This window comes from Podarcis bocagei, assembly GCF_964188305.1.
Source record: "Podarcis bocagei genome assembly, chromosome: 2".
In the NCBI taxonomy this organism is placed as follows: Eukaryota; Metazoa; Chordata; class Lepidosauria; order Squamata; family Lacertidae; genus Podarcis; species Podarcis bocagei.
The window spans coordinates 13381126-13407055 of record NC_138126.1 but is presented as its reverse complement, the minus strand read 5'-3'; the positions used below and the strand labels follow the sequence as shown (position 1 = coordinate 13407055).

Below are 25930 nucleotides of genomic sequence, written 5' to 3'. Positions count from 1 at the left end.
TGGTGAATGAGATCAGTACAGTGGTGCCTCGCAAGACGAAATTAATTCGTTCCGCGAGTTTTGTCGTCTTGCGATTTTTTTCGTCTTGCGAAGCACGGTGTCGGGAAAGTTTTGGAAAAGCTTCAAAAATCACCAAAGTCTTTAAAAACCTCAAAAAAGGCTACCACACCGCGTTCTATGAGTTGCTCCTCGAAGTCAAGTCGCAACTGTATTAACAGTGTTAAGAAAAAGGAAACAAACTTGCAAGACGTTTCCGTCTTGCGAAGCAAGCCCATAGGGAAAATCGTCTTGCGAAGCAGCTCAAAAAACAAAAAACCCTTTCGTCTAGCGAGTTTTTTGTCTTGCGAGGCATTCGTCTTGCGAGGTACCACTGTACAGTTTATTGGCACACTTTATTACAATTGGGAAAGATGGAGGGCACAAGGAGAAGGGGACGGCAGAGGACAAGATGGTTGGACAGTGTTCTCAAAGCTGCGAACATGAGTTTGACCAAACTGCGGGAGGCAGTGGAAGACAGGCGTGCCTGGCGTGCTCTGGTCCAGGGGGTCACGAAGAGTCGGACACGACTAAACGACTAAACAACAACAAAAATTATAATCAGGGTGGCCAAATGCTAAGGAGAACAGGCTTCTGGCTTCTTTAATAGTTGTACAGAAGGAATTTCAGCATGTGAAGTGTCTTGGGCTTTTTTCGGGGGGGTGGGGTGCAGTGGGGTAGGAAGTCAGAGAAAGGAGGCTCCCCCCTGTTGAACAATTGTGGGTTTGAACTATTTAAGATCATTTGTTGTTGTTTTTTTGCACAGCACTGAAAAACAGCATCAAAACATTGCAATCCAGAATATTTATACATAGGTGATAGGTAACGTTAGAGTTGAAAACAATTGATTTATTTAGGGCGTTGATTTTAATGGCTTGACATTATATATCGCTGATAATGAGGAGGATTAAATGTGAACAATTTCTCTTCCCAGTATGTTTTGACATAAGCCTGGCTATGACTGCATTATGTACAGACTAACTTGGGAGTGTGTGCCACAATCCTATGCATGTCTCTTCAGATGTGAATCCCATTGAACAAGAGGAGACTAGAGAGAGCTAAATAAGTGGTTTACAGAATTTTTTTATTTCACACACAAACTAGACAGTAATCTCCCCATATTTGGCAGCTTTTAAAACTTGGAACTTATGAAATCCAGTTTAAGGGCCTCCATAGCTAGCTCCCTTGGTATAGCTGAGAGAGAAGAGCAAAATAGGAGTCTAATTACTAACCTTATAATCAGGATTGTGCATCGTAGTAATCAAAGAGCTCTAATGATAGGATTTCCTGTCTTTTTTATTATGATTGTGAATCTTGTGCTTACTTTACTTTTTTGTACAATATAATATGCTATTTGTATTGTATTGTATTAATTTGTTGCTTTGGTGAGGAGTGAAGGAAGAGAGTGGCTTTGGTGAGGATGGTTGGCGGACAAGTTAAGTGAGCAGGCGACAGAGTCTCATATTTGATTCATTACATGCTTTATTTTGTAGCTCAGTTAACATTATCATCAATCATCATGTTTCAGGCATGATTCACACTGTCTCCTCTCTTCCTTCCATCAGATAATGGAGATGTGAAGAATAATCTCAAGGTAGAAATGTCTGAACAACAGAAACAGATTGAGATATTGGTGAAACCACTGGACGAGAACATGTCTCAGTGCCATGTCAAGGCAGAAGCTGCTGAACAGCAACATGGATTGTCAAGCCAACAAGGGAAGCCCATGGGGTTGGGAGTGGATGAGTCCACCCTGGGTGAGGAAAGCTTCAAGGACCAAAGCGAAATCTCAGCGCAGGGAGAGATGGAAAAAGACAAGGGACTAGTAATTTTAGAAGAAGAGAAGAATGCAAACCTCATTACTTGTGGGAGGAACCTTACGGCAGTGAAATTGTATGGATGCTCAGACGGTGGAAACTCCTCCTGTATGACCTCTGAAAATCAATGGGATCATACTGCAAGGGAGGAAATATACACATCTTTGGACTTTGGGGACTCCTTTGGTATGGATGCTGGCTTTATCAAGCATTGTGGAACCCACACAGGAGACAAAATGTTTCAGTGCTCGGACTGTGGGAAGAGCTGTGAAACAAAAACCCAGTTGCTTGCGCATATGAAGATGCACACAGGGGGAAACCCACTTAAATGCACCATCTGTGGGAAGAGCTTCTCTCAGAACAGAGACCTCTCTACAAATGAGAGAATCCACACAAAAGACAAAATGTTTATGTGCTCAGAATGCAATAAATCCTGCCCCAACAACACTGAATTTGGACGTCCCCAACCCCAGAAAGGGGAGGAACCATATAAATGTTTGGACTGTGGAAGATCCTTCACTCTGAACTCTGACTTTCGTAAACATCACAGAACCCACACGGGAGGGAAACCACATAAATGCCCAGACTGTGGCAAGACTTTTGATAAGAAATTTAAGCTAGTGACGCATGCGAGAATCCATACTGGGGAGAAACCTTTTAAGTGTTTGGACTGTGGGAAAAGCTTTGCTCAGAAGGGGAACCTTGTGGTTCATGAGAGAAGCCATACTGGGGAGAAACCATACAAGTGCTTGGATTGCGAGAAGTCCTTCAGTGTGAATGCAGACCTTATTAGACATCACAGAATACACACAGGGGAAAAGCCATTCAAATGCCCAGAGTGTGGGAAATTCTTCAGGACACACTCTGAAATGTTCAGACATCAGAGAACTCACCCAGGAAACAAACCATACGACTGCTGGGACTGTGGCAAAACCTTTAGTCAGGAAGCCCACCTCGTGGCACACCTGAGAATCCACACTGGGGAGAAGCCCTACAAATGCCCAGACTGTCGGCAAAGCTTTGCCCAGAAAGGGAACCTTATTCTTCATCAGAGGACCCACATGGAAGAGAAGCCGTATAAATGCTTGGACTGTGAGAAATCCTTCCGTGCAAAATCTAAGCTCATAGAGCATCAGAGGCTTCACACCGGGGAGACGCCCTATGATTGCTCAGACTGCGGTAAAAGCTTCAGCCGGAAAGGGAGTCTCCTTGCCCACATGCACTTCCATTCCGGGAAGAAGCCGTATGAATGCTCCATTTGTGGGAAATCCTTCATTATGAACTCTGATCTCCTTAGACATCAGAGAACTCACACAGGAGAGAAACCGTACAAGTGCTCAGATTGTGAGAAAAGCTTTAGTCGGAAAGACGGCCTGCTCAAACACCTGGTGATTCATTCTGGGACAGAATTGCACATTCAGGAAAAGCCATACGAATGCTTGCACTGCGGCAGGAGTTACAATTACAAACAGAACCTCATTGTGCACAGGAGAACTCACACTGGAGAAAAGAGATTTAAATGCACAGACTGCGGTAAAACCTTCAACACAAACTCTGAACTTACCAAACATCGGAGAATGCACACGGGGGAGAAGCCGTACAAGTGCTCCGATTGTGGGAAAAGCTTCGCCCAGAGGGGCGGCCTGGTTGCCCACAAGAGGACTCACACGGGAGAGAAGCCGTACAAATGCACCGTTTGTGGGAAATGTTTTAGTCTGAGCTCTTGCCTGATTAGACACCAGCAAATCCACACAGGGGAGAAACCCTATCAGTGCCCAGACTGCGGACAGTGCTTTACTCACAAAAGGAACCTTGTCAAACACGCTGCCAGCCACCAAGAAGAAAAACCATATAACTGCTCAGAATGTGGGGAAAGTTTTGGGATAAGTTATCACCTCGTTCAGCACCAGCAAATCCACTCAGGAGAGAAACCGTATAAATGCTTGGAATGTGGGCAGGGTTTCACTCGCAAGAGAAACCTTGTGGTACATTTGAGAAGCCACACGTCAGAGAAGCTCCACAAATGCCCAGGCTGTGGGAAAAGTTTCCCTCACAAAAATAATCTTGTCGAGCATATGGGAATGCATGCAGGGGAGAAACCGCAGGAGTGCCCAGAATGTGGGGAAAGTTTCACTGATCTCCTTGTTCTTATTAAGCACAGAAGAATCCACACAGAGACAGCCTTGGAGGAATCTTCCTATTGGGAGAAGATACTCTGTTGAAACGTGCATGATCTTTTACTGCATATTAGAGAAATTATACTGTAGGAGATGCTTAGACTCAAGAAGGCCGTTAGGAAGTGTGAAATCGGAACCAGTGAGGGTGGTGAATGTCCTGCGTGAGTGTCTGGAGGAGGGATGGTGGTTGATAGGTTGAGGCTGAATCCCAGCGAGATAGAAGTACTGTTTCTGGGGGCCAGGGAGCAGGCAGATGTGACAGACACCCTGGTCCTGAATGGGGTAACTCTGCCCCTAAAGGACCAGGTGCGCAGCCTGGGGGTCATTTGGTCTCAAAACTGCTCATGGAGGCACAGGTAAATTCTGTGTTCAGGGCAGCTGTCTACCAGCTCCATCTGGTACCCTGGCTGAGACCCTACCTGCTTGCCAACTGTCTTGCCAAAGTGGTATGTGCTTTGATTATCTTCCACTTGGACTACTGCAATGTGCTGTACGTGGGGCTACCCTTGAAGGTGACACAGGTAATCCAGAATGTGGACTGGTGTCTGGGAGCAGCCACTGGGAACATATAGCACTGGTTCTAAAGAAGAATTAGAGTTTGGACTTGATATCCCGCTTTATCACTACCTGAAGGAGTCTCAAAGCGGCTAACAGTCTCCTTTCCCTTCCTCCCCCACAACAAACACTCTGTGAGGTGAGTGGGGCTGAGAGACTTCAGAGAAGTGTGACTAGCCCAAGGTTACCCAGCAGCTGCATGTGGAGGAGCAGGGAATCGAACCCGGTTCCCCAGATTACGAGACTACCGCTCTTAACCACTACACCACACTGGCTCTACGTGGTCTCCCAGTATATTTCTGAGCACAGTTTAAAGTGTTGGTGTTGACCTTCCAAGTCCTAAGCAGCTTCTGCCCTGTATACCTGAAGGAATATTCCATCCCCATCATCCAGCCTGTAAACTGAGGTCCAGCACGGAGGGTCTTCTGGTGGTTCCCTCTCTGTCAGAAGTAAAGTTACAGGGAACCAGGCAAAGGGCCTTTTTTGTAGTGATTGGACCACCCTCCCATCAGATGTCAATGAAATACACAGCTATATGACATTCAGAAGGCACCTGAAGGCAGCCTTATATAGGGGATGCCTTTACTGTTTGATGTTTAACTGTGTTTTTATATTCTGTTGGAAACTGCCCAGAGTGGATGGGGAACCCAGTCAGATGGGCAATGTACAAATAATAAAATTATTATTATTATTGTTATTAGGGCTCCATGAACACAGTCGTATAAACATGTGTATGCATATATTTCCTTGGTTAATGATAAAATCAAGTAATATAATTCGCCTCCCACCTTTGAGTCCTAATGGAGTTCTGCTGGTGGTTTATAAGGTGCAGGGATTGGAAACCGATAGCCCTCCAGATATGGATGGCCTCCAGCTCCCATCTGCCTCATCCATTAACCAGAGATGATGGGAACTGTAGATGTCTATCAATATCTGGTGGGTTCCTGATCCTTGATAAAGCAAATAATACACATTGAAACTGCTGTCCTAGGCATGTCTACTGAGAAGTGAGCCCCGCTGGGCACAATGGGGCTTACTCTCAAGGAAGTGGGTAGAGGATTGCAGCCAAACAGCCAAAACCCTTTAATAAAGTAAATGCAGACATGCTTTAATCTTTTTTTCCTTTTTTTTAAAAGTAAGCTTCTTTATGGCTTATGTAGAACACATTTCTGTAATAATGTGCCAGATGTTTTTGTGAGTGGATCTATCCTGTATTGTCATCCCTCGTCTTGAAATGTTTTAACAGCAGAGCCAGGGCTGGTTCCATCAGAAATTGACGGAGTGGGGAAGGTTGAGGGGACCTATGATGCGCCACCTGTCTAGGAAAAGGGCTTGGCCTCCATCACTGCCTCCTGTGGCAGTGAGTTCCATAGTTTAACTATGCTCTTTGTGAAGATGTGATTCCCTTTGTCTGTCTGGAATCTCCTTCCCTTCTGCTTTATTGGATGCCCCCAGTTTTCAGTGTGATGAGAGAGGGAGAAAAAATAATCCCTAGCCAAATTTCTCCACGCCATGCCTTTTTTTCTAAATGAAGCAGAAATCCTTGCACCTTTTGCTCTGGCCTCTTGATCCTTTTGATTGTCAATTTCTAGACCTCTTCCACCTCTGCTATAGCTTTTTTCCGGTGAGGCAACCAGAACTGTATGCAGTACTCCAAATGCAGTCACACGTTGTGATGCTAGCAGTTTTATTTTCAAAATCTTTCCTAATGATCCCTAACATGGAAATCAGCCATACACTGGGTTGACATTTTCATTGAGCTATCCTAATTTCCATTTCATCATCTTCATTTGTCTTGAGTCACCTTCTCCGGAATGCCTCCTGTGCATATTCCTGCCTTATGGGAGTGGGGTGAAGAAGAAGACTATGATGCGGAATAATATCAGCAGTTGCCATTTGTCGTACTTAATTCTTTTATTTGTCTGCCACCTTTCTCGCAACATCAACAAAATGCTCAATTTTTCGCTCGATAGCTTGCAGCGTCAGGGAAAAAATAACACAATTCATACTCACAGTCACAAAAACGTAACAAAATTTAAGAAGCCGTACGTAATAAATGAAAATGTATCAATAAATGTACAGTAAAATGAATCCTTGTGTAATTCCAAATTAGGTGTAACAATAAAAATACAAAGCAATAAAAATACCAAGCACATCAAAAATAAATCATCTCCTAAATTAAATCTTGACTTCCAACAAAGACTCCACTGTGATAGCTCGGTGAGAGGTATGGGGTCCCTCAGCACCCTTAACAAAAACTTGGATTGTTTGGGGGAAGCCATGACTGATTAAAAGTGTAATAATGCTGCTTTAAATGTATAGTGCAGATGGGGGCCTTTGAGACCCTGAAAAGAGTTAAAGTGACAGAGGCTTGTTCCTAGAGAGGCTTTGGAATGCGGAATGGGAAAAGAGCCTCTTCCTGGCCCCGCCTCCTTGGTGCAGGCAAATTTTGAACAGCTGCTGGAGGAGGTGAGTTGCACAGCAGGAGTCTATTTAGGGAAAGCAGAGCAAGAGGGGAAGGGAAGGGAAGGGAAGGGAAGGGGGAAGGGTGCCCAGAGGGGACAAACTTAGAAAGGGAGTGAAGGTGGGTGATCTTCTGGAACACAGGTGCTGGCAGTGGGTTTTCCTCCTTCCTATTCTTTTGCATTCCAAGTCCTGCTGAGTGAGTACATTATATTTACTTTGGTTCTCAGGCAGCTTAAAAAGAAATCCAGGGTCTTGATATCCATTGTTTGAAAGTCCAGAAGTAGATGCTGCTGAACTCAATGGGGTTTCCTTCTGCATGGACACGTATAGGTCTGTCCTGTTTTGTTTTGGGTTTTTTTGCAATATATAAAAAATTTCAAACAGTTTCACAATTGTCTTCATATCAATAATTATATTATTTCATAAATTGACTTCCCACCCCCACTTCCACAGTGTTTCTTTTTACTCATACCTTTTCACAGCATTCCCGTATTTTTCGCCCTATAGGGCGCACTGGCCCATAGGACGCACCTCATATTTTTTTGGGGGGGGGAATGAATAACAAAAAATTATTTTCCCGACCCCAGCCCCCAGAACAGGCTGCCGCAAGCCTTGCGAGCCCGGCGGCAACTCCCGCCGGGAGCGCAAGGCTTGCAGACACCTGCGCGAAGCACGGGGCGTCCTCCAGAGGGCGCCCCGTGCTCTGCGCTGCAGGCTGCCGCCCGCAAGCCTTGCGGACACCTGCGCGAAGCACAGGGCATCCTCTGGAGGGCGCCCCGTGCTCCGCCCTGCAGACTGCCACCCGCAAGCCTTGCGCGCCCGGGGGGAACTCCCGCCCGGCGCGCAACACTTGTGGATAGCTTCCTGAAGCCTGGAGAGCGAGAGGGGTCGGTGCGCACCGACGCCTCTTGCTCTCCAGGCTTCAGCGAAAGCCTGCATTCGCCCCATAGGACGCAGGCACATTTCCCCTTCATTTTTGGAGGGGGAAAGTGCGTCCTATAGGGCGAAAAATACGGTATATCTTTATCTATTACAAAAACTTTCTCTGTTTACCGTTATCTAGAATTGCCCTGTTAAGATGCTTACATTTAGAGGTAGGGGGCATATTTTGGATTGGATTGTTTTCCTCATTTATATTTGGCCTTTTCCTCCAAGGAACTAGTGGTGGAGTGTTCATTTATTTTTATTTATTTAATTGAATTGGTATACCACCCTTTCCCCGGGGGTCTCAGGGCGGCTCACAGAATGAAATCAAGATATAAAACCACAAAATACATAATAAAAATGAAAACAACAACCCAATAGCCACCCCCTCTGTTTTATCCTCACAACAACCCTTGCAGCGGTACTCAACCTGTGAGTCCCCAGATGTTGTAATACAACTCCCATCATCCCTGAGCTCTGGCCTTGCTATATAGGGGTGATGGGAGTTGTAGTTCAACAACATCTGGGGACCCACAGGTTGAGAAAAGCTGCTAGAGGAAGGCCAGAATGAGAGACCGTGACCGAATGAAGGTCACTCAAGCCCCATCTGCACTATACATTTATATCAGTAGGATACCACTTTAAACAGTCATGGCGTCCCTCAAAAGATAATTGGAACTGCATTTTGTTAAAGGTGCCAAGGGTTGTTAGAGTACCTCCTATTCTCCCCGCAGAGCTAAAATTCTCAGGGTGGTTTAACGAGAAACACTTATTCCCAAGGAACGGCCTTCTCCAGATGCCGTCTTATCTGGAAGTCCACTCCTGTGGTGGTGATGCAGTTGATGGAGAGCTGGACTAAGACCTTGGAGACCACTCAGCCATGATACTCACTGGGTGAGCTTGGGCTCAGTCACAATCTCTCAGCCTAAATTATCTCACAGGTCACATCCCCTTGAACTTCTTGGGGAAAGGTGGGATTAAAATGCAGCAATAAAAGAGGAGGAATAATGAAGGAATTGGGCCTTTAGTGTTGTGGCACCTGCTGTTTGGAATGCCTTCTTCTTGATTATTATAAAGGTGTTGCTTCTGTTGTCTTTTCGGCACCTGCTGAATATCTTTCCCAGTCTGACACTGGATTGGATTTTGCTGGACTTGTTTGCTGCCCTGGGCTCCTTTGGGAAGAGGGATAGGGGTATAAATTTAATAAAGCAAAAAATTAAAATAAATAAATTCTTCAACTCAGCAGGTTAAGACCCAACATGAAATGGAGAACCATGAAAAAGGAGCCAGGTTTCCTTGAGGTCTGAGGCTGGTGAGGGTGGACAGACTCTTGCTGTGAGGACGATCTCATGTCCCCTGACCAAACTGCAGTTTGTGCAGGTAAGGGAACGGGGAGAACCCACAGGTATTTCTCAAACATTTTTTGATGCCACAATATTTATAGCTGTTAAGAGATGCTGTTCAAGAGACTAGGGCTGTGTGAATGCTACACCTTTCAAGCACAGTCTTTCCCTCAATGAATTCTGGGCACTGTAGTTTGTTAAGGGTTGCTGATAATTGTAACTCTGCGGGGTGGAAACTGCAATGCCCAGAATTCTTGGGAAGGAAAGAACATGTCTCTCCTGTTTAGTGTATACACAGCCATATGCAATAAATGCCCCTTAGAGAGCCCTGAAGACAGGCTACATACACACCATACATTTAAAGCACCTTTAAGGCACATGACTCCCTCCAAAGAAGTCTGGGAATTGTAGTTTGTGAAGGGTGCTGGGAATTGTAGCTCTGTGATGGGGAAATTACAGTTTCTGCGATTCTTGGGGGGAAGCCATGTGATTTACGGTAAATGTATGGTGTGTCTGTAGCCTTTAGGCGTCTTAGTACCATTGGCTTTATTTAAAGCAGAATCCTACTAAAGGGTTATGCCTATAAGGAACTTCCAAAAGAAAAAACTGTGGCAGAATCATGCTCCAAGGCTGCAATCTCACTTTAAGTTACTTCCAGCTAGAAACCTCCCTTGCTCCTCCTCTCTCTCTTTCTGTCTCACATACACAGACACACAATCTATCAAATAGATACAGAAATAGCTCTGCAAACACGTCCCATCTAGCCACAGTAGGAAGCACCACTTCTGCCTTTGAACACCACTTGTTGGGAATCACATCTGGTGATCACTGTGAGAACAGGGTGCTAGACTAGATGGATCACTTAACTTTAAAAATAAGTAAGTCCCTAACTGGCATAATAAAACAACACAAAAACAATAAAATAGCTTTATGAGAACAGCAAATCAACAATACTGAAAGAGGAATGGTAGGGACTGATCTTATGGGTCAAGGGAAGTCTGGGCGAAAAGATACATATTTGCAAGATTGCAGCTGCTTAGAGATAATGAAGTCTTATATAAATTGTCTCAATAAACGAAGTGGCAGAAGTTACTCATAGTTGTTGTTGTTGTTACCACATCTGGCTTGGTTTCCCCAGGCACACTAGGTGGCTTCCAGCAAAATATAAAAAATAATAAAATGTCAGAATTATGTGTGGTGTGGTGGGGGAAGGGTCTTCCACAGTGCAGGGGCAATGTTAGAAAATGTACGTTTTTGGTTCACTGCCGTGTGATACTCTGTAGAGTGCAGTGTCATGAGTTAAAATTTCCTCTGATTGTTGATGTGTTATTACAGTGTCTCTTCAGGGGTAGGCAGTCTTTCAGGTAACCCGGCCTCCAAATTATTCAGGGCTTTTATGTGTGTGTCACAAAAGACCTTGAATGTGGCCTGGTAGCTGATGGACAGTCACCGCAGCTCCCTTAGTGTGGATATAATATGTATAATAATACTTAATAGTATTGTGAATCTCCATGACAGTGGTGTTTTATCCCTGAAAGCTGGTATAAAAAGTACTTAAAAACAAATAAATAATAAATACCACTCAGCAATAGTCCCTTCAGAGTAGCTTGACTGTCTCACTTTGCCTCAGGCTTCATGGTCGCTAGGCCAAGGCTGCGGGCGCATCATTTAAAGCACAGGGTCCTACACACCCCAAAGAATCCCAGGCTGATAGGAATTGTAGCTCTGTGAGAGGCAAACTGAAGTTCCCGGGATTTTTTGGAGAGGAAAATGTGCTTTAAATGTATGGTGCGTATTCAGTCTCTGTCTCTCTTTGGCAATTGTTTCATGACCTCTGGATGTAGGGTGTCGACTCACAGTTGAATCTCTCTTTCCTTCAGATATGGAGTCTATGAATGAGGAAGCTAACAAGATCCCAGAGCTGAAGAGCTCTGAGCTGAGGGAGCCACTGCAGGCAGCAGTGCAGACAGCCAAAGAGCAAGATACCCCGTGCGTTGTGAAGGTGGAAGCTGTTTTGAGACAACGGGTGGGAAATCCGGGCGGGATATTAAATAAGACGATTAGATGTTCAGAAAGCAGCAAAGACCTGGATGAAATCTCAGCCGAGGGGTCAAAAGGGAAGGATGAGGGACAAGTAACCTCAACACAATGTGAGAACAGCGCCTCCATTGCAGAAGAGAGGCCTTATAAGTGCTCAGACTGTGGGAAAACCTTCTGTAGGAATGCTAACCTTATTAGACATTATAGAACCCACACAGGGGAGAAACCCTATGAATGCACCGTATGTGGGAAAAGCTTCTCTCAGAAAGGAAATCTTGCTATGCATGAGAGAATCCATGCAGAAGAGAAGCCGTACAAGTGTTTGCATTGTGGGAAATCCTTCTGTAAGAACGCCGACCTCCTTCGACACCAGCGCAATCATACAGGGGAGAAACCGTATCAGTGCTCCGTGTGCGGGAGAAGCTTCAGCATGAATTCTGACTTTATTATACATTTCAGAACCCACACGGGAGAGAAGCAGCATGAATGCTCAGAGTGCGGCAAAAGCTTCAATAAGAAATGTAACCTGGTTGCACATGCCAGGACCCATACCGGGGAGAAACCCTACAAATGCTCAGCGTGCGAGAAATCTTTCTCTACAAACTCGGAAGTCTTTAAACATTACAGAACCCACTCAGAAAACAAACCTTACGACTGCTGGAACTGTGGCAAGAGGTTCAGGCAGGAATCGCATTTAGCCGCACATAGGAGAATCCACACTGGGGAGAAGCCATACGAATGCTCAGGCTGTGGGCAGAAATTTACTCGGAAAGGAAACCTCGCTCTTCACGAGAGAATCCACACGGAAGAGAAACCATATAAATGCTTGGAATGTGGCAAATCGTTCCAAGCAAACTACAAACTTGCTGCACATCAGAGACTCCATGCAGGAGAGGCTCCATATGAATGTCCGGACTGTGGCAAAAGCTTCATCCGAAAAGGGAGACTCACAGCACACCTACAGTTCCACTCAGAGAAGAAACCATATGAATGTTTGGATTGTGGCAAATCCTTTGTTATGAACTCCGATCTCCTTAGACATCAGAGAACCCACACAGGCGAGAAACCATATGAATGCTCAGACTGTAAGAAAAGCTTTAGCCGAAAAGATGGCCTTCTCAAACATATAATCATCCATTCAGGGGAGCAATCGCAGACGTATGAGAAACCCTATGGATGCTTGCACTGCGGCAGAAGCTACAATTACAAGCAAAATCTCATTATCCATATGAGAAATCACAGCGGAGAAAAGCCCTATCGGTGTTCAGACTGCGATAAGGCCTTTAATACAAACTCCGAGCTTACTAAACATCGGAGAATGCACACAGGAGAGAAACCGTACAAGTGCTCTGAGTGCGGGAAAAGCTTTAGCCAGAAAGGAGACCTCATTGTCCATGTGAGGATCCACACAGGGGAGAAACCATATAAATGTACCGACTGCGGCAAATGTTTTAGCCTTAGTTACCTTGTGATCCGCCACCAGCAAATGCACACAGGGGAGAAACCATTTCTGTGTTCTGAATGCGGGAAATATTTTGGTATACGCTCAAAACTTGCTCGGCACCAGTTGACTCACACAGGAGAAAAACCATACAAGTGCCTGGACTGTGGTCAGTGTTTCACTCGTAAAACGAACCTTTTCAAACATATGGCAGCCCATTCAGTGAAGAAGCCGTAGAAATCCCCTGGAGCAGGCGTTGGGTTAGTCCATGATTGCTATAGTTGTATTCCTCACAAGTGAATGCACACAGAGCAAAGCAATTCGTATTAATTTCCCTAATGGGAAAAAAGTTTCAATCTCTCATCAGCCTCAAAGTAGCTTATATGGGCACAGTTAATGACAGGGAACTGACATCGGAGCAGAGGGGGAAGGCGGTGCTTCCAGACTCTGCAGAAGAGGGAACGAGTAAGGGTAGAGAGAGAACGTCATCTGGGGAAGAATGTCCAGGTGACACCAGGAAGAAGGGAGAGGGAGAAAGCATCTCGGAGGAAAGGCTCCGAGACTCTGGCAGTGAAGGAAGTGAGGAGGGTGGAGGGGCACCACTAGGCACGCCCACTCTGCGCAGAAGGGTTACGCGCAGAGAGGCGAGGCGAAGATTGTCCGTCAAGGAGCTCTTATGCTGGAGGAAATTTAGGAGACGCCCACTCACGGATTCGTCGAGCGACTGAGCAGCAGCAGCACCCAAGCTGCTCAGTCAGGGAAAGACACCACCAACCCCTAAGCAGTTTGGAACAGCTAGAGGTTTGCACACAAGCAACCCCATTTCCCGTGACAGTTAATTTTCTAAGAGCAATAAGATCCTTCAGGAAGCACTTAATAAGCAAGGGTCAATTAAGGAATTGTGTACTCAAAAGGGAGGTAATTGAAATACAGAGCATAATTATAATAAAATACAGTCGTACCTTGGAAGTCGAACGGAATCCATTCCAGAAGACCGTTTGACTTCCAAATCGTTCGGAAACCAAAGCACGGCTTCTGATTGGCTGCAGGAACTTCCTGCAGCCAATCGAAAGCCCCGTTGGATGTTCAGGTTCCAAAGAATGTTCGCAAACCGGAATACTCACTTCCGGGTTTGTGGCATTTGGGAGCCAAAACGTCCGAGTACCAAGGCATTTGGGATCCAAGGTACAACTGTATGTTCTATAATGATGAAATTATAGACCTTAAAACTGAAATATTTGTGTGAAAATGAGAGTTATTCAGCAGGGACTAGCTTTGGAAGGCTACAAATGGATCTGGGCTAGGAGACCACCACAAATTATATCTGTAGATTGGAAGGAATATACATATATATCAATACAGTATGCAATATCAACAGTATCTGATTCTTTATTGACTTTCTCAGACACACACATTGGTAATTCAAACTTATTGCTTTACTGTCCAAAATGTTATCTTAGAATGACCGGGTGTTTATTACCAAATGATCCAAAAATAATATTATTGATCTATTTAGAAGGGTTAGTAGTGGAGATGGATCTGGCTCTGGTTTCGTATTTGCTGAAAGCAGCAAAAAGAATAATTGCTAAAGCGTGGAAGACGAAATTGGCACCATCAATTCTGACTGGTCTGGAAAGTTAGTGAATATCGTAATACTATTATTACCGGTCATTTATTACTTGCTCTTCACCAGCAGGACCAAGGGTAGGTTACAACAATTTAAAATTCTGAAAAACAGTCAAAACAGATTGCAATCACAGGAGTAGGGAAAGACACATTTTGAGTGTCCAAGGCTGGTGTAAAGAGATGGTAAGGAAATACATGAACAAACATTTATAAAGAAAAAGGGCTCCTCCCAGAAAGAAGAGGGCAAGGAGAAAAAGGAAGTGCCAAGCCCGCTGAGGGGAAGTTAGGGCTGGTCCTCGCCCCAACCAGGGCTGGATTAACCATTAAGCAAAATAAGGCCATGCTTAGGGCATCAAGGTTAGAGAGGCATTACAGAAATTTTCCATTGCTGGATTTACCATGAGCCATATGATGCTGCTGAACCAGGTTCCACAAAGAAGGCTCTTGCAACAAATGGAAAAAAATTCATATTATATATACAATAATAAAAAATATAAAGTGGAAGTATGCAAAAATAAACATTATTCTCCATCTTACTGTAGGCTTTGTTTCATTTCAGAATTATTTTTTTACAGTTTATTATTGTTCATATTGTTTATGAAGGACCAGGTGCGCAGCCTGGGAGTCATTCTGGACTCACAGCTGTCCATGGAGGCAAAGGTCAATTCTGTGTCCAGGGCAGCTGTCTACCAGCTCCATCTGGTACGTAGGCTGAGACCGTATCTGCCCGCGGACTGTCTCACCAGAGTGGTGCATGCTCTGGTTATCTCGCGCTTGGATTACTGCAATGTGCTCTACGTGGGGCTACCTTTGAAGGTGACCCAGGAACTACAACTATTCCAGAATGCGGCAGCTAGACTGGTGACTGGCAGTGGCCGTCAAGACCACATAACACCGGTCCTGAAAGACCTACATTGGCTCCCAGTACATTTCCGAGCAGAATTTAAAGTGTTGGTGCTGATCTTTAAAGCCCTAAACGGCCTCGGCCCAGTATATCTGAAGGAGCGTCTCCACCCCCATCATTCTACCCGGACACTGAGGTCCAGTGCCGAGGGCCTTCTGGCGGTTCCCTCACTGCGAGAAGTCAAGTTACAGGGAACCAGGCAGAGGGCCTTCTTGGTAGTGACGCCCGCCCTGTGGAACGCCCTCCCACCAGATGTCAAAGAGAACTGCTACCAGACTTTTAGAAGACATCTGAAGGCAGCCCTGTTTCGGGAAGCTTTTAATGTTTGATGGATTACTGTATTTTAATATTTTGTTGGAAGCCGCCCAGAATGGCTGGGGAAGCCCAGCCAGATGGGCGTCCTGTTCTCATGGTGGCCAACAGTATGACTGCGGGAAACCAGCAAGCTGGACCTGCCTGAGCACAAGGGCAACCAAAATGGTCAAAGGCCTGGAAACGATGCCTTATGAGGAACGGCTAAGGGAGCTGGGCATGTTTAGCCTGGAGAAGAGGAGGTTAAGGGGTGATATGATAGCCATGTTCAAATATATAAAAGGATGTCACATAGAGGAGGGAGAAAGGTTGTTTTCTGCTGCTCCAGAGAAGCGGACACGGAGCAATGGAGCCAAACTACAAGAAAGAAGATTCCACCTAAACATTAGGAAGAACTTCCTGACAGTAAGAGCTGTTCGACAGTGGAATTTGCTGCCAAGGAGTGTGGTGGAGTCTCCTACTTTGGAGGTCTCTAAGCAGAGGCTTGACAACCATATGTCAGGAGTGCTCTGATGGTGTTTCCTGCTTGGCAGGGGGTTGGACTCGATGGCCCTTGTGGTCTCTTCCAACTCTATGATTCTATGATTCTATGATTCCTGCAGTTTCTAGCATTTTGTATTCAGAAGAATTACCGTAGTGCCTCTGACAGTCGGATGCAGAAGACTTTGTGGAGGAGTCTGGTTGGCTGTGGTGAGAAGCAGGATGCAGGATTCGAGAGGTTTTAGGTTGGATCCAGCAGCGCTCTGGACTCATATCCCACCCCCCACCCCCCGAATTCTTGCCTGTGTTTTTGGGGACTGCCATGCCATCTCACTTTCTTGTTTCCTTTATTTACTTATATGTATCTGATAAATATGGTTATTTATCTCCTGCCTTCCAAGACAGCTCAATGATGATGATGATAATGATGAGAATCGTAGGCTTCAATAGTATCAAAAGTTGAAAACCTGTGGAGGCAAAACATCTAAAACCAGAAAAAATGATTCATAATAGCCTTGGAGAAAAAGGAAGAATCTTCCATGACCTTTTTTTAAATCAGGAAAGTTGAGAGTTTCACATGAATGAGGCCGCCATTGAGAAAGATTGCTGCCTGTCAAGCTAATATTGAACGGAATAGTCTTGACTCTGAGTAAGGCAACTTCTTATGCTCTAACGCTACATATCTCTTATTATTCTGATATTTTATCAGATTCATTAAGTATGAACTTCTAAGAATTGTTGTGAAAAAATAATAAAACGTTTAAATTTGCAGCTTTAAATTATGACCGCACAAAAGTGGTGACATATTAAAGTGTGTTTATGATGCTAGTCCACTTTTTATTATTAAAGTAAAGTCATTTCATAACGTTTTGCAACATTGGCAGACCTGGTCAGTCCAGGATTGCCTCCCCGCAGCCCCACCCCCAGAGACTCTGTAATACTGGAACCCTTGGAGATATGTATTCCAAACCCCACAACGCCATGAAGACCAGTGAGTGACCTGGGTCCAGTTGCAGAGTCTCAGCCTGGCCCACCTCACAGGGTTGTTGAGTGGATAGAGTTGGGACAGAGCGTGAACTTCAGGCTTGTAGGAAGGGTCTATTATCTGTCTGTCTGTCATCTATCTATTCTGTAAACCACCCTGAGACCCCCCAAGTGTAGGATGGTATATAAATTCAATATCTATCTATCTAACAAATAAATGCAGTGAATCTTAATTAGGTGCCTTAGGTCCACATAAGGTTTTTTTTTTGGAAAAAAAACAGCTAGAATTTCCTCTTTTGCTTGTGATGCAAGAGTTTAAGGCATTTTTGGCTGCCGAGTTGTATACACAGGCGAGAAACTGCTCATGAAGCCCAGAGGGTCATAGAATCATAGAATTGTAAAGTTGGAAGGGACCCCAGGGGTCATCTAGTCCAACCCCCTTGGCATAGCAGGAATCTCAACTAAAGAAAAACAAAACCAGCACTTCTGAATTTTGTTTGGTTTTTTTTTTGGACAAGAAGCCATAGACAATCTAGCACAGGGCACAGAGTGACAGCACCAGCAGCCGTGAGCTTTTTCCCATGCAGACTTCCAGAAGGCGTTAAAGTGAGAGAGATGCTTGTTCCTAGAGGGGCCCGGGAATGCTAGGCAAGGCAGATGGGGAAAGGGCCTATTCCTGACCCGCCTCCTTGGTCCAGGGGAGGGCAACTTTTGAATGGCTGCAGGAGGAGGAGGAGGACCAAGGTGAGTTGCCCTGCAGGAGCATGTTTCGGCATTGCAGAGCAAGAGGGGAAGGGTGCCTGGAGGGGACAAATTCAGGAGGCGGAAGAGCTGCATTCTGGTTTCCTATGGCTAGGGAATAGGCGCCTCTCTCCCCTCTTTCTTTTGCAATCCAGTGGCAGAGCATCCGCTTTGCATGCAGAAGGTCCTGGTTCAAGCCCCGGGGGCACATCCTGGTAGGGTTGCCTGAAACCCTCATTGTGCTGAGCTACGTGGACCTGTGGTCCTGTGCTCCTTATCAGGGTTAGAAACTCCGATATATAAGCTAGGTGCCAAATGGCTCCTTAAACCAAGGTTGCAGTTGCCAAAATGGAATGTTTTAGTTGCCCTTTTGGGGGCAAGAAGCCGCTAAAATTTTATTTCTCAAATGATGAACTGACTGTGACTGGTTCTCAGATAAACATCTGGCTAGTTCCGATGACAGGCTAGGTTAAGAGCTTTGAGAACTTAAAGAAGAAAAGCCATTTGATCCAGGGACAGGCCACAGAGATACAGTCAGACCTCGGGTTACAGACGCTTCAGGTTGCATTTTTTCGGATTATGGACGCGCCGAAACCTGGAAGTACCAGAACGGGTTACTTTGGGTTTCGGCGGCCGCCCATGCGCAGAAGCGCTAAATTGCGCTTTGCGCATGCGCAGAAGCGCTGAATTGCAACCTGCTCGTGCACAGACGCAGCGCTGTGGGTTGCGAACGCGGCGGGTTGCGAACGTGCCTCCCGCACGGATCCGCAACCCAAGTGTCCACTGTATTGGCCTATTCCAACCTCTTTTTCTTAAGGGTGACTGCTCCTGCTCAGGCTGCACAGAAAAAAGCAACTGGGTTCCAGAAAGTCATTCTGATGGTGCAGATAAAATATAACTGATAGAATTTCACAGTGTTGGGTGAAAACAGTCCCGATCCAATGATCCCCAGGTGGTGGAGATGTCAGGCACCATCCTCATGCCCATATCTTGTTTGTTTGTTTGTTTGTTTGTTTGCTTGTTTGCTTGCTTGCTTCATTTCTATACTGCTTTATATTTTTAAGAAAAATCTCAAAGCAGTTTACAGCATATTAAAATGTCAGTAAAATAATCCAGAATCAAACATTTCTGAAGAAAGTCAAATATAGAGTATACAGCCAAAGCAACATAATTAACAGAACTAAAATATTATCTTAAAGATTTCAAAATAAAACATTACAAAGGAGGTCAACTACAGAATACATTTAACAGAAACAAAATTAACAAAATTTTTTTTTTAAAAGAAAAAACCAATGCTAAGTGAAGTCAGATATAAAATGCACATTTAAAACAGCATAACTAACAAGAGAATAAAATATTATCATAAGCATGATACGGCTGTTTGGCAGGCATAAAAAGATGGGGCAAAAGAATCCAATAGGGGTTTGTTGTCAGGCATAGCGATGTTCCTCCGGTCTCACCAGGCACCTCTTTAGTAGAGCTGGTGAGTCTGGGCCCTGCCCCCTAGGCCAGGTGGAAAGGGCCTTGCAGGGAGTGGCCTTCAAGACTCAGGGCCAGCCGATGTTGTTGTGACTACAACTCCCATCATCCCTGATCACTGACTGGGGCTGATAGGAATTGCAGTCCAAAGCATCTGGAGGGGAAGGGTGCTAGCTCAGAAAGCAGAGAAAGAACATTTCAGAAGGCACCAGGGGCAATCCCAGGTGGGGCTGGGAATGTCCCCTGCCTGAAGCTCTGGGGGGCAACTGCCACTCACACAACAGCACTTGTGAAGCAATTGGCATTGCGTCTTTGGCTAGAGCAGGAGCAGGCAACCTAAGGCCTGGGGGCCAGATGCGGCCCAATCGCCTTCTAAATCCGGCCCGCGATGGTCCAGGAATCAGCATGTTTTTACATGAGTAGAACTTTTATTTAAAATGCATCTCTGGGTTATTTGTGGGGCATAGGAATTTGTTCATTTTTTTTTCTTTTCAAAATATAGTCTGGCCCCCCCACAAGGTCTGAGGGAAAGTGGACCGGCCCCCTGCTGAATAAGGTTGGTAACCCCTGGGCTAGAGGCAAAGCATAGGCATCAGGGTGAGCAGCTACTGATAGCTTTATCCTCCCTGAATTTACCTAACCCTCTTTTAAAGCCATCCAAGTTGGTCCTACGCATATTAACTTGGAAATACCTCCCAGAGCAATTTCCCAAGTTCTCTGGGAAGCAAGATTGATTGTTTTAACTTCTCGGGAAATTGTAGTTCTGTGGGGGGAACAGAGGGTCTCCTCTAACAGCTCGCCCCACCATGGGCAGTGGACAGCTCCCATGATTATTTGAGAGAGGCCACAGCTGTTGTTAGGAGTGGCATGTGTGGTGTGGATTTGGCCTCCAACTCCCATCATAGCATCATAGCTATGTAGAGTTGGAAGGGACCACAAAGGCCCAGCCCCTGCAATGCAGGAATCTTTTGCCCAGCGTGTGTCTTGAATCCCTGACCCTGAGGTTAAGAGTCTCATGCTTTACCAACAGAGCTTATCAGCATTGCCAATGATCAGGGGTGACAGGAGAGATAGTTAGCAACATCTGGAGGACCTTCGGTTTTGCAACCTCCAGATTTAGGACTCACTCAGGAATTTTTCTTTCTTCTATAAGGAAACTCTGAGCAGAGAAGATGGCCAGGATCATGTGCACAAAAGCCCTTGGCTAAGGAAACAAACGTGGGACATCTACCAAAGAGAGGGTCCCTCAGCATGAAGGCAGAAGGCAAAGGCATCCAGAAACAGACATGGATGAGCCCATTCTGTGTGCAAAAAACTTTAAAGATTTAGATGCCATCGCAGCCAAGGAGGAGATTGAGGAAAATGACAAGCAAGTGGCTTTGACCGAATGTGAGATGGACTCTCCAAGGTCTACATGCGCCCACATGGAAGGGAAACCACATAAGTGTCCAGACTGCGGAAAGTCTTTCAGCATGAATTCTCACCTTATTAGTCATCAGAGAACCCACACGGGGGAGAAACCGTACGGGTGCTCAGCGTGTGGTAAGAGCTTCTCTCAGAAAGGGCACCTTGCGGTCCACGAGAGGATCCACATGGAAGAGAAACCGTACAAATGCTTAGAATGTGGGAAGTCTTTCTGTAAGAACGCTGACCTCACCAGGCACCACCGAAACCACACCGGGGAGAAGCCGTACAAATGCGCCGATTGCGGGAAGTCGTTCAGCATGAACTCCGACTTCGTTAGGCATTACAGAACCCACGCGGGAGACAAAATGTACGAATGCTCGGACTGTGGGAAGAGCTGTGGAACGAAAAGCCACCTGGTCGCTCACCTGAGAATGCACACTGGAGAGAAACCGTTCGCCTGTGCGGTCTGCGGGAAGAGCTTTTCTCAGAAAGGGAACCTTGTCATTCATCAGAGACTCCACACCGAGGACAAGCCCTATAAGTGCTCGGACTGCGGGAAGTCCTTCTGTAAAAACGCCGATCTTGTCAGACATCGCCGAAACCATACAGGGGAGAAACCGTACACATGCCTGGAGTGCGGGCGATCCTTTAGTATGAACGCTGACTTTATCAGGCATTACAGAACCCACACGGGGGAGACGCAGTACAAATGCTCTGAGTGTGGCAAAAGCTTTAGCAAGAAGTGCAACCTGGTGACACACGTGAGAAGCCACACGGGCGAGAAGCCCTACAAATGCTCAGTGTGCGGGAAAAAGTTCTCCCTCAAAGGGAACCTCGTAGCCCACGAGAAAACCCACACGAAAGAGAAGCCTTGCAAGTGCTTGGACTGTGGGAGATCCTTCAGCGTGAACTCTAAACTCGTCGAGCACCAGCGACTTCACACACGAGAAAAACCGTACGAATGCTCGGACTGTGGCAAAAGATTCCGCTGGATCGGAAACTTCATGTCGCACATGCAGTTCCACTCGGGGGAGAAACCCTACGAGTGTTCGCTGTGTGGGAAATCCTTCATTATACAACACGACCTTGTTCGGCACCAGAGGACCCACACGGGAGAGAAGCCCTACAGGTGCGCGGAGTGCGGGAAAACGTTCAGTCAGAAGGGGAGCCTTGTTGTACATGAGAGAATCCACACGGGGGAGAAGCCGTACAAGTGCGCGGATTGTGGGAAATGTTTCAACCTCAGCTCTTGCCTCATCCGACATCAGCTAACCCACACGAGGGAGAAACCCTACAAATGTGCAGATTGCGGGAAAAGTTTTGGCGTCAGCTCTCGCCTCCTGCAACACCAGCAGATCCACACGGGAGAGCGGATTCATAAGTGCTCGGAATGCGGGAAGAGCTTCGCTCACAGAAAAACTCTTGTCAAGCACATGCAAACACACACACAGGAGGAGAAGCCACAGACTTGCTTGGTGTGTGGGGAAAGTTTCATGGACCCTGCTGCTTTTAGCCAGCATAAGCGAGTCCACGCTGAGGAGAACTCCTATGAAATCGCCATGTTGTGACAAGCATTTGCGTATCGGCCTTTATAGAGGAAATAACCCAGAGGAAGAAAGAGGACATCACATCAGATAATATTCATTAGAAGGGAGGACTTTTAAATGCTCTGATTGTGGAAAGAGATCATGAGGGTTTTTGTAATTTATTTAGTAGAGAACAAGTATCTATTTTGTGGTAGATGAGATCATAATTCTTTCAATCTGCTCCCTCACCTGAACGCCACCACAGGGGCTAACAGAGAACCACCTTGCCCTGAGGGGAGAAGGAAGGAAACAGCCAGAGGACTGCTGTTACTCGGGTCAGCGGAAGTTATGGTTCAAAGCTGTTGCGTCACCAGTGATTCCATTTGGACTTAATTTAGATATTTTGCTAAACATCTCAAGTATTGTCTGTCTTGTTAGAAATGACAAACTGGTGGTTTTAAGACGACTTCTAAGGTATTCCTGATATTGCTGTGGCATAGGAGCCAATTTCTAGGGGCCAAGGTGCCTTCGCTCCCCCACTCCATAAAATATTTCAGGGTGCCGGGTCCCCCCAGAGTTGATGGGCATCGCCATTGAAATGGTGTGTGCACACCACATCATGTGATCAATTATGTAGGGCAGGGCTTACCTGCCTCCCCCATGTTTTATTCAAGCTAGAACCCCTGTGCTACAGCGAGGAAGCCCTGAGGCTACATATTTGAAAAAAATATGCTTTTTATATTATAAGACTGCCTTCTGAAATAGCTTTGTTTTTACTCACTTTTACAGGTAGTTGGGGTGGTTCAATTTTAGGTAACGTCCAAAACCTTACCTGTTTTAATCTGTCATTTGTGTGGATTGTGTGTGCATTGACACAATTTACGGTAGTTCAGTTTAGGGAAAGAGAAATTGGATGCAACCTCCTCATTGCATAGCTGACACAGGAAAGACGTTACATTGAATAATTGGGTATAATGTGTCCTGTAACACCATTAAAAGATTACTTCCTTTTTTATGAATATCAAGGGTCATTCTAGAGATCAGGCTGCAATCCTATACACCAGGGCTTTCCAAACACATTGGTGTTTTGGCTGCAGTGTGTAAGTATGTCGCACAAACGCTCCCCACACTCCTCCCAGGGCTGGAAAAGGGTTAGTTTAACCTTCGGTTTGCTAGTAAAGCTGAATAATCATATCACAAAATGATGCATGTCTTAAAAGTGTGTGGCCAACATGAAAAGTACACATGTATCTGGAAAAACATTCCATTCACTCAGTGGTCTTTACCTCTGAGTAGACATGTAAAAAGCTTGGAAAAAACAAACAACCCTTCAGCCACTTTGAAGAACTGAAGGAAAAACAGAGAGGAGGAGGAGGAATGACAGTTTCACTGACTACGGAGAATATAGCTTAAATTTCTGGCGCGGGCTGAGGAACCTGTGACCCTCCAGATGTTGATGGACTACAATTCCCATCATCCCTGACCATTGGACATGCTGGCTGGGGCTGATGGGAGCCTTTGTCCATCGTCTGTAGTTTGTTAAGTGTGCTTGATCACAATCCCCAGCACCCTTAAACTACAGTTCCCAGGATTCCAAAAGGGAATCATAGAATCATAGAATCATAGAGTTGGAAGAGACCACAAGGGCCATCGAGTCCAACCCCCTGCCAAGCAGGAAACACCATCAGAGCACGCCTGACATATGGTTGTCAAGCCTCTGCTTAAAGACCTCCAAAGTAGGAGACTCCACCACACTCCTTGGCAGCAAATTCCACTGTCGAACAGCTCTTACTGTCAGGAAGTTCTTCCTAATGTTTAGGTGGAATCTTCTTTCTTGTAGTTTGGATCCATTGCTCCGTGTCCGCTTCTCTGGAGCAGCAGAAAACAACCTTTCTCCCTCCTCTATGTGACACCTATCATATCACCCCTTAACCTCCTCTTCTCCAGGCTAAACATGCCCAGCTCCCTTAGCTGTTCCTCATATGGCATCGTTTCCAGGCCTTTGACCATTTTGGTTGCCCTCCTCTGGACACGTTCCAGTTTGTCAGTGTCCTCCTTGAATTGTGGTGCCCAGAACTGGACACAGTACTGTAGGTGAGGTCTGACCAGAGCAGAATACAGTGGCACTATTACTTCCCTTGATCTAGATGCTATACTCCTATTGATTAAGCCATGACTGTTGAAAATAGTGTAAGGGGGTTTTAAAGTCATGGTTGTGGGTGTGACCATTGACATATTAGCGGTGAGATTATCTTGGATCACTCCATAGTATAAGTTGTTCTGGGATACTTGCCCAGTGTTACTGCATTAATGCTGTTTGGAGGGGCACTTGCAAAAAGAAAAGAATGGGCTCCGAAAATAAATCAGAACATATTGCAAAAAATTATTATTATTATTACAGGATTTCAGCAGGACTCTGTACCTACTGTATTTACCCGAATGTAATGGGCACCTTTTTTTGGCCAAAATACGTCGCAAAAAATAGTGTTTGATGGAGCATTTACATTCGCTAGCAAATACTTTTTGGGTTTCAAAGTTTTGAAAATTGAGGTGCACATTAGATTCAATGTCGCATTAGATTTGTGTAAATATGGTATTCCATATGCAGCAGTATGTCTACCCCTAAACCTTTGCTTAAGCTTAAGTGAAGGTGTGATCACATTTAACCACCCAATACCATCATGAGCAGAAATAATCAATAATGCGCAATAAGGAGGATGGTTGGAAGGGGCCCTTATTCTTGGCTTACCACTCATGCTGGGAAGTAATAGTGCCACTGTATTGCAAGTAATAGTGCCACTGTATTCTGCTCTGGTCAGACCTCACCTGGAGTACTGTGTCCAGTTCTGGGCACCACAATTCAAGAAGGACACTGACAAACTGGAACGTGTCCAGAGGAGGGCAACCAAAATGGTCAAAGGCCTGGAAACGATGCCTTATGAGGAACGGCTAAGGGAGCTGGGCATGTTTAGCCTGGAGAAGAGGAGGTTAAGGGGTGATATGATAGCCATGTTCAAATATATCAAAGGATGTCACATAGAGGAGGGAGAAAGGTTGTTTTCTGCTGCTCCAGAGAAGCGGACACGGAGCAATGGAGCCAAACTACAAGAAAGAAGATTCCACCTAAACATTAGGAAGAACTTCCTGCCAGTAAGAGCTGTTTGACAGTGGAATTTGCTGCCAAGGAGTGTGGTGGAGTCTCCTTTTTTGGAGGTCTTTAAGCAGAGGCTTGACAGCCATATGTCAGGAGTGCTCTGATGGTGTTTCCTGCTTGGCAGGGGGTTGGACTCGATGGCCCTTGTGGTCTCTTCCAACTCTATGATTCTATGATTCTATGCTTTGCTTGAGGGAAACATACAGTGAGCCAGAACCATGGTTTGTTTCCCTGGCAGCAGCTGGGATGGGGGAGGAGCAAAGCTCCTGTTGTTTAAACCATAGTTTAGTTTAATTGTGGTTTAAGGAATGTGTGAACCAGGCTGCCAGCAATCCCTGGCAGACAGCTGATACTCTGAGGTCCATGGCATCTGGACCTGGAGTTGGCAGAACCATTGTCTTCCATTGGCCCTCCAGATGCTGCTGAACAACAAGGATGGATCTGAGGCGAGTTGGATCCTAAGAAGAGCCTCACACTGGGCTTAAAGCTCCTGAATGGTCAGATGCCAAGAGGGTAAT

The 25930-nt window shown here is 45.6% G+C and overlaps 4 protein-coding genes across 12 annotated transcripts in view; all 4 read left to right on the top strand.

The window, feature by feature from the left end:
* Nucleotides 1-25930, top strand: part of LOC308580362 (uncharacterized protein) — a 148788-nt gene that overhangs the window by 16002 nt on the left and 106856 nt on the right. The gene's annotated exons all lie outside the window — the stretch shown is intronic.
* The window catches only part of LOC308580409 (uncharacterized protein), an 83189-nt gene that overhangs the window by 38611 nt on the left and 18648 nt on the right, over nt 1-25930 (top strand). For 6 of the 7 annotated variants that reach the window (XM_081181970.1, XM_081181969.1, XM_081181972.1 and 3 more), the window contains one exon: nt 1602-5278. In XM_081181970.1, the coding sequence (XP_081038096.1) occupies nt 1602-4075 (2474 nt within the window). In that variant the 3' untranslated portion in view covers nt 4076-5278. Of the gene's footprint in view, nt 1-1601; nt 5279-25930 lie in introns of those variants that run through there. The other variant, XR_014004822.1, reaches the window with a different exon arrangement.
* LOC308580607 (uncharacterized protein) lies at nt 7287-14961 on the top strand. 2 transcript variants are annotated; one of them, XM_081182515.1, is made up of 4 exons: nt 7287-7381; nt 9219-9355; nt 11199-13191; nt 13635-14961. In XM_081182515.1, exons 2-3 carry the CDS (start codon nt 9325-9327, stop codon nt 13034-13036), a joined length of 1869 nt encoding a protein of 622 aa, XP_081038641.1. In that variant the 5' UTR covers nt 7287-7381; nt 9219-9324; the 3' UTR covers nt 13037-13191; nt 13635-14961. The 2 variants fall into 2 exon arrangements, with proteins under 2 accessions (XP_081038641.1, XP_081038640.1); XM_081182514.1 differs by lacking the exon at nt 7287-7381 and having other exon boundaries at nt 8071-9355.
* On the top strand, nt 19834-23274 carry LOC308580687 (uncharacterized protein). The gene is made up of 2 exons (XM_081182704.1): nt 19834-19922; nt 20479-23274. The coding sequence occupies exon 2, from the start codon at nt 20612-20614 to the stop codon at nt 22298-22300; it is 1689 nt and encodes a 562-aa protein (XP_081038830.1). The 5' UTR covers nt 19834-19922; nt 20479-20611; the 3' UTR covers nt 22301-23274.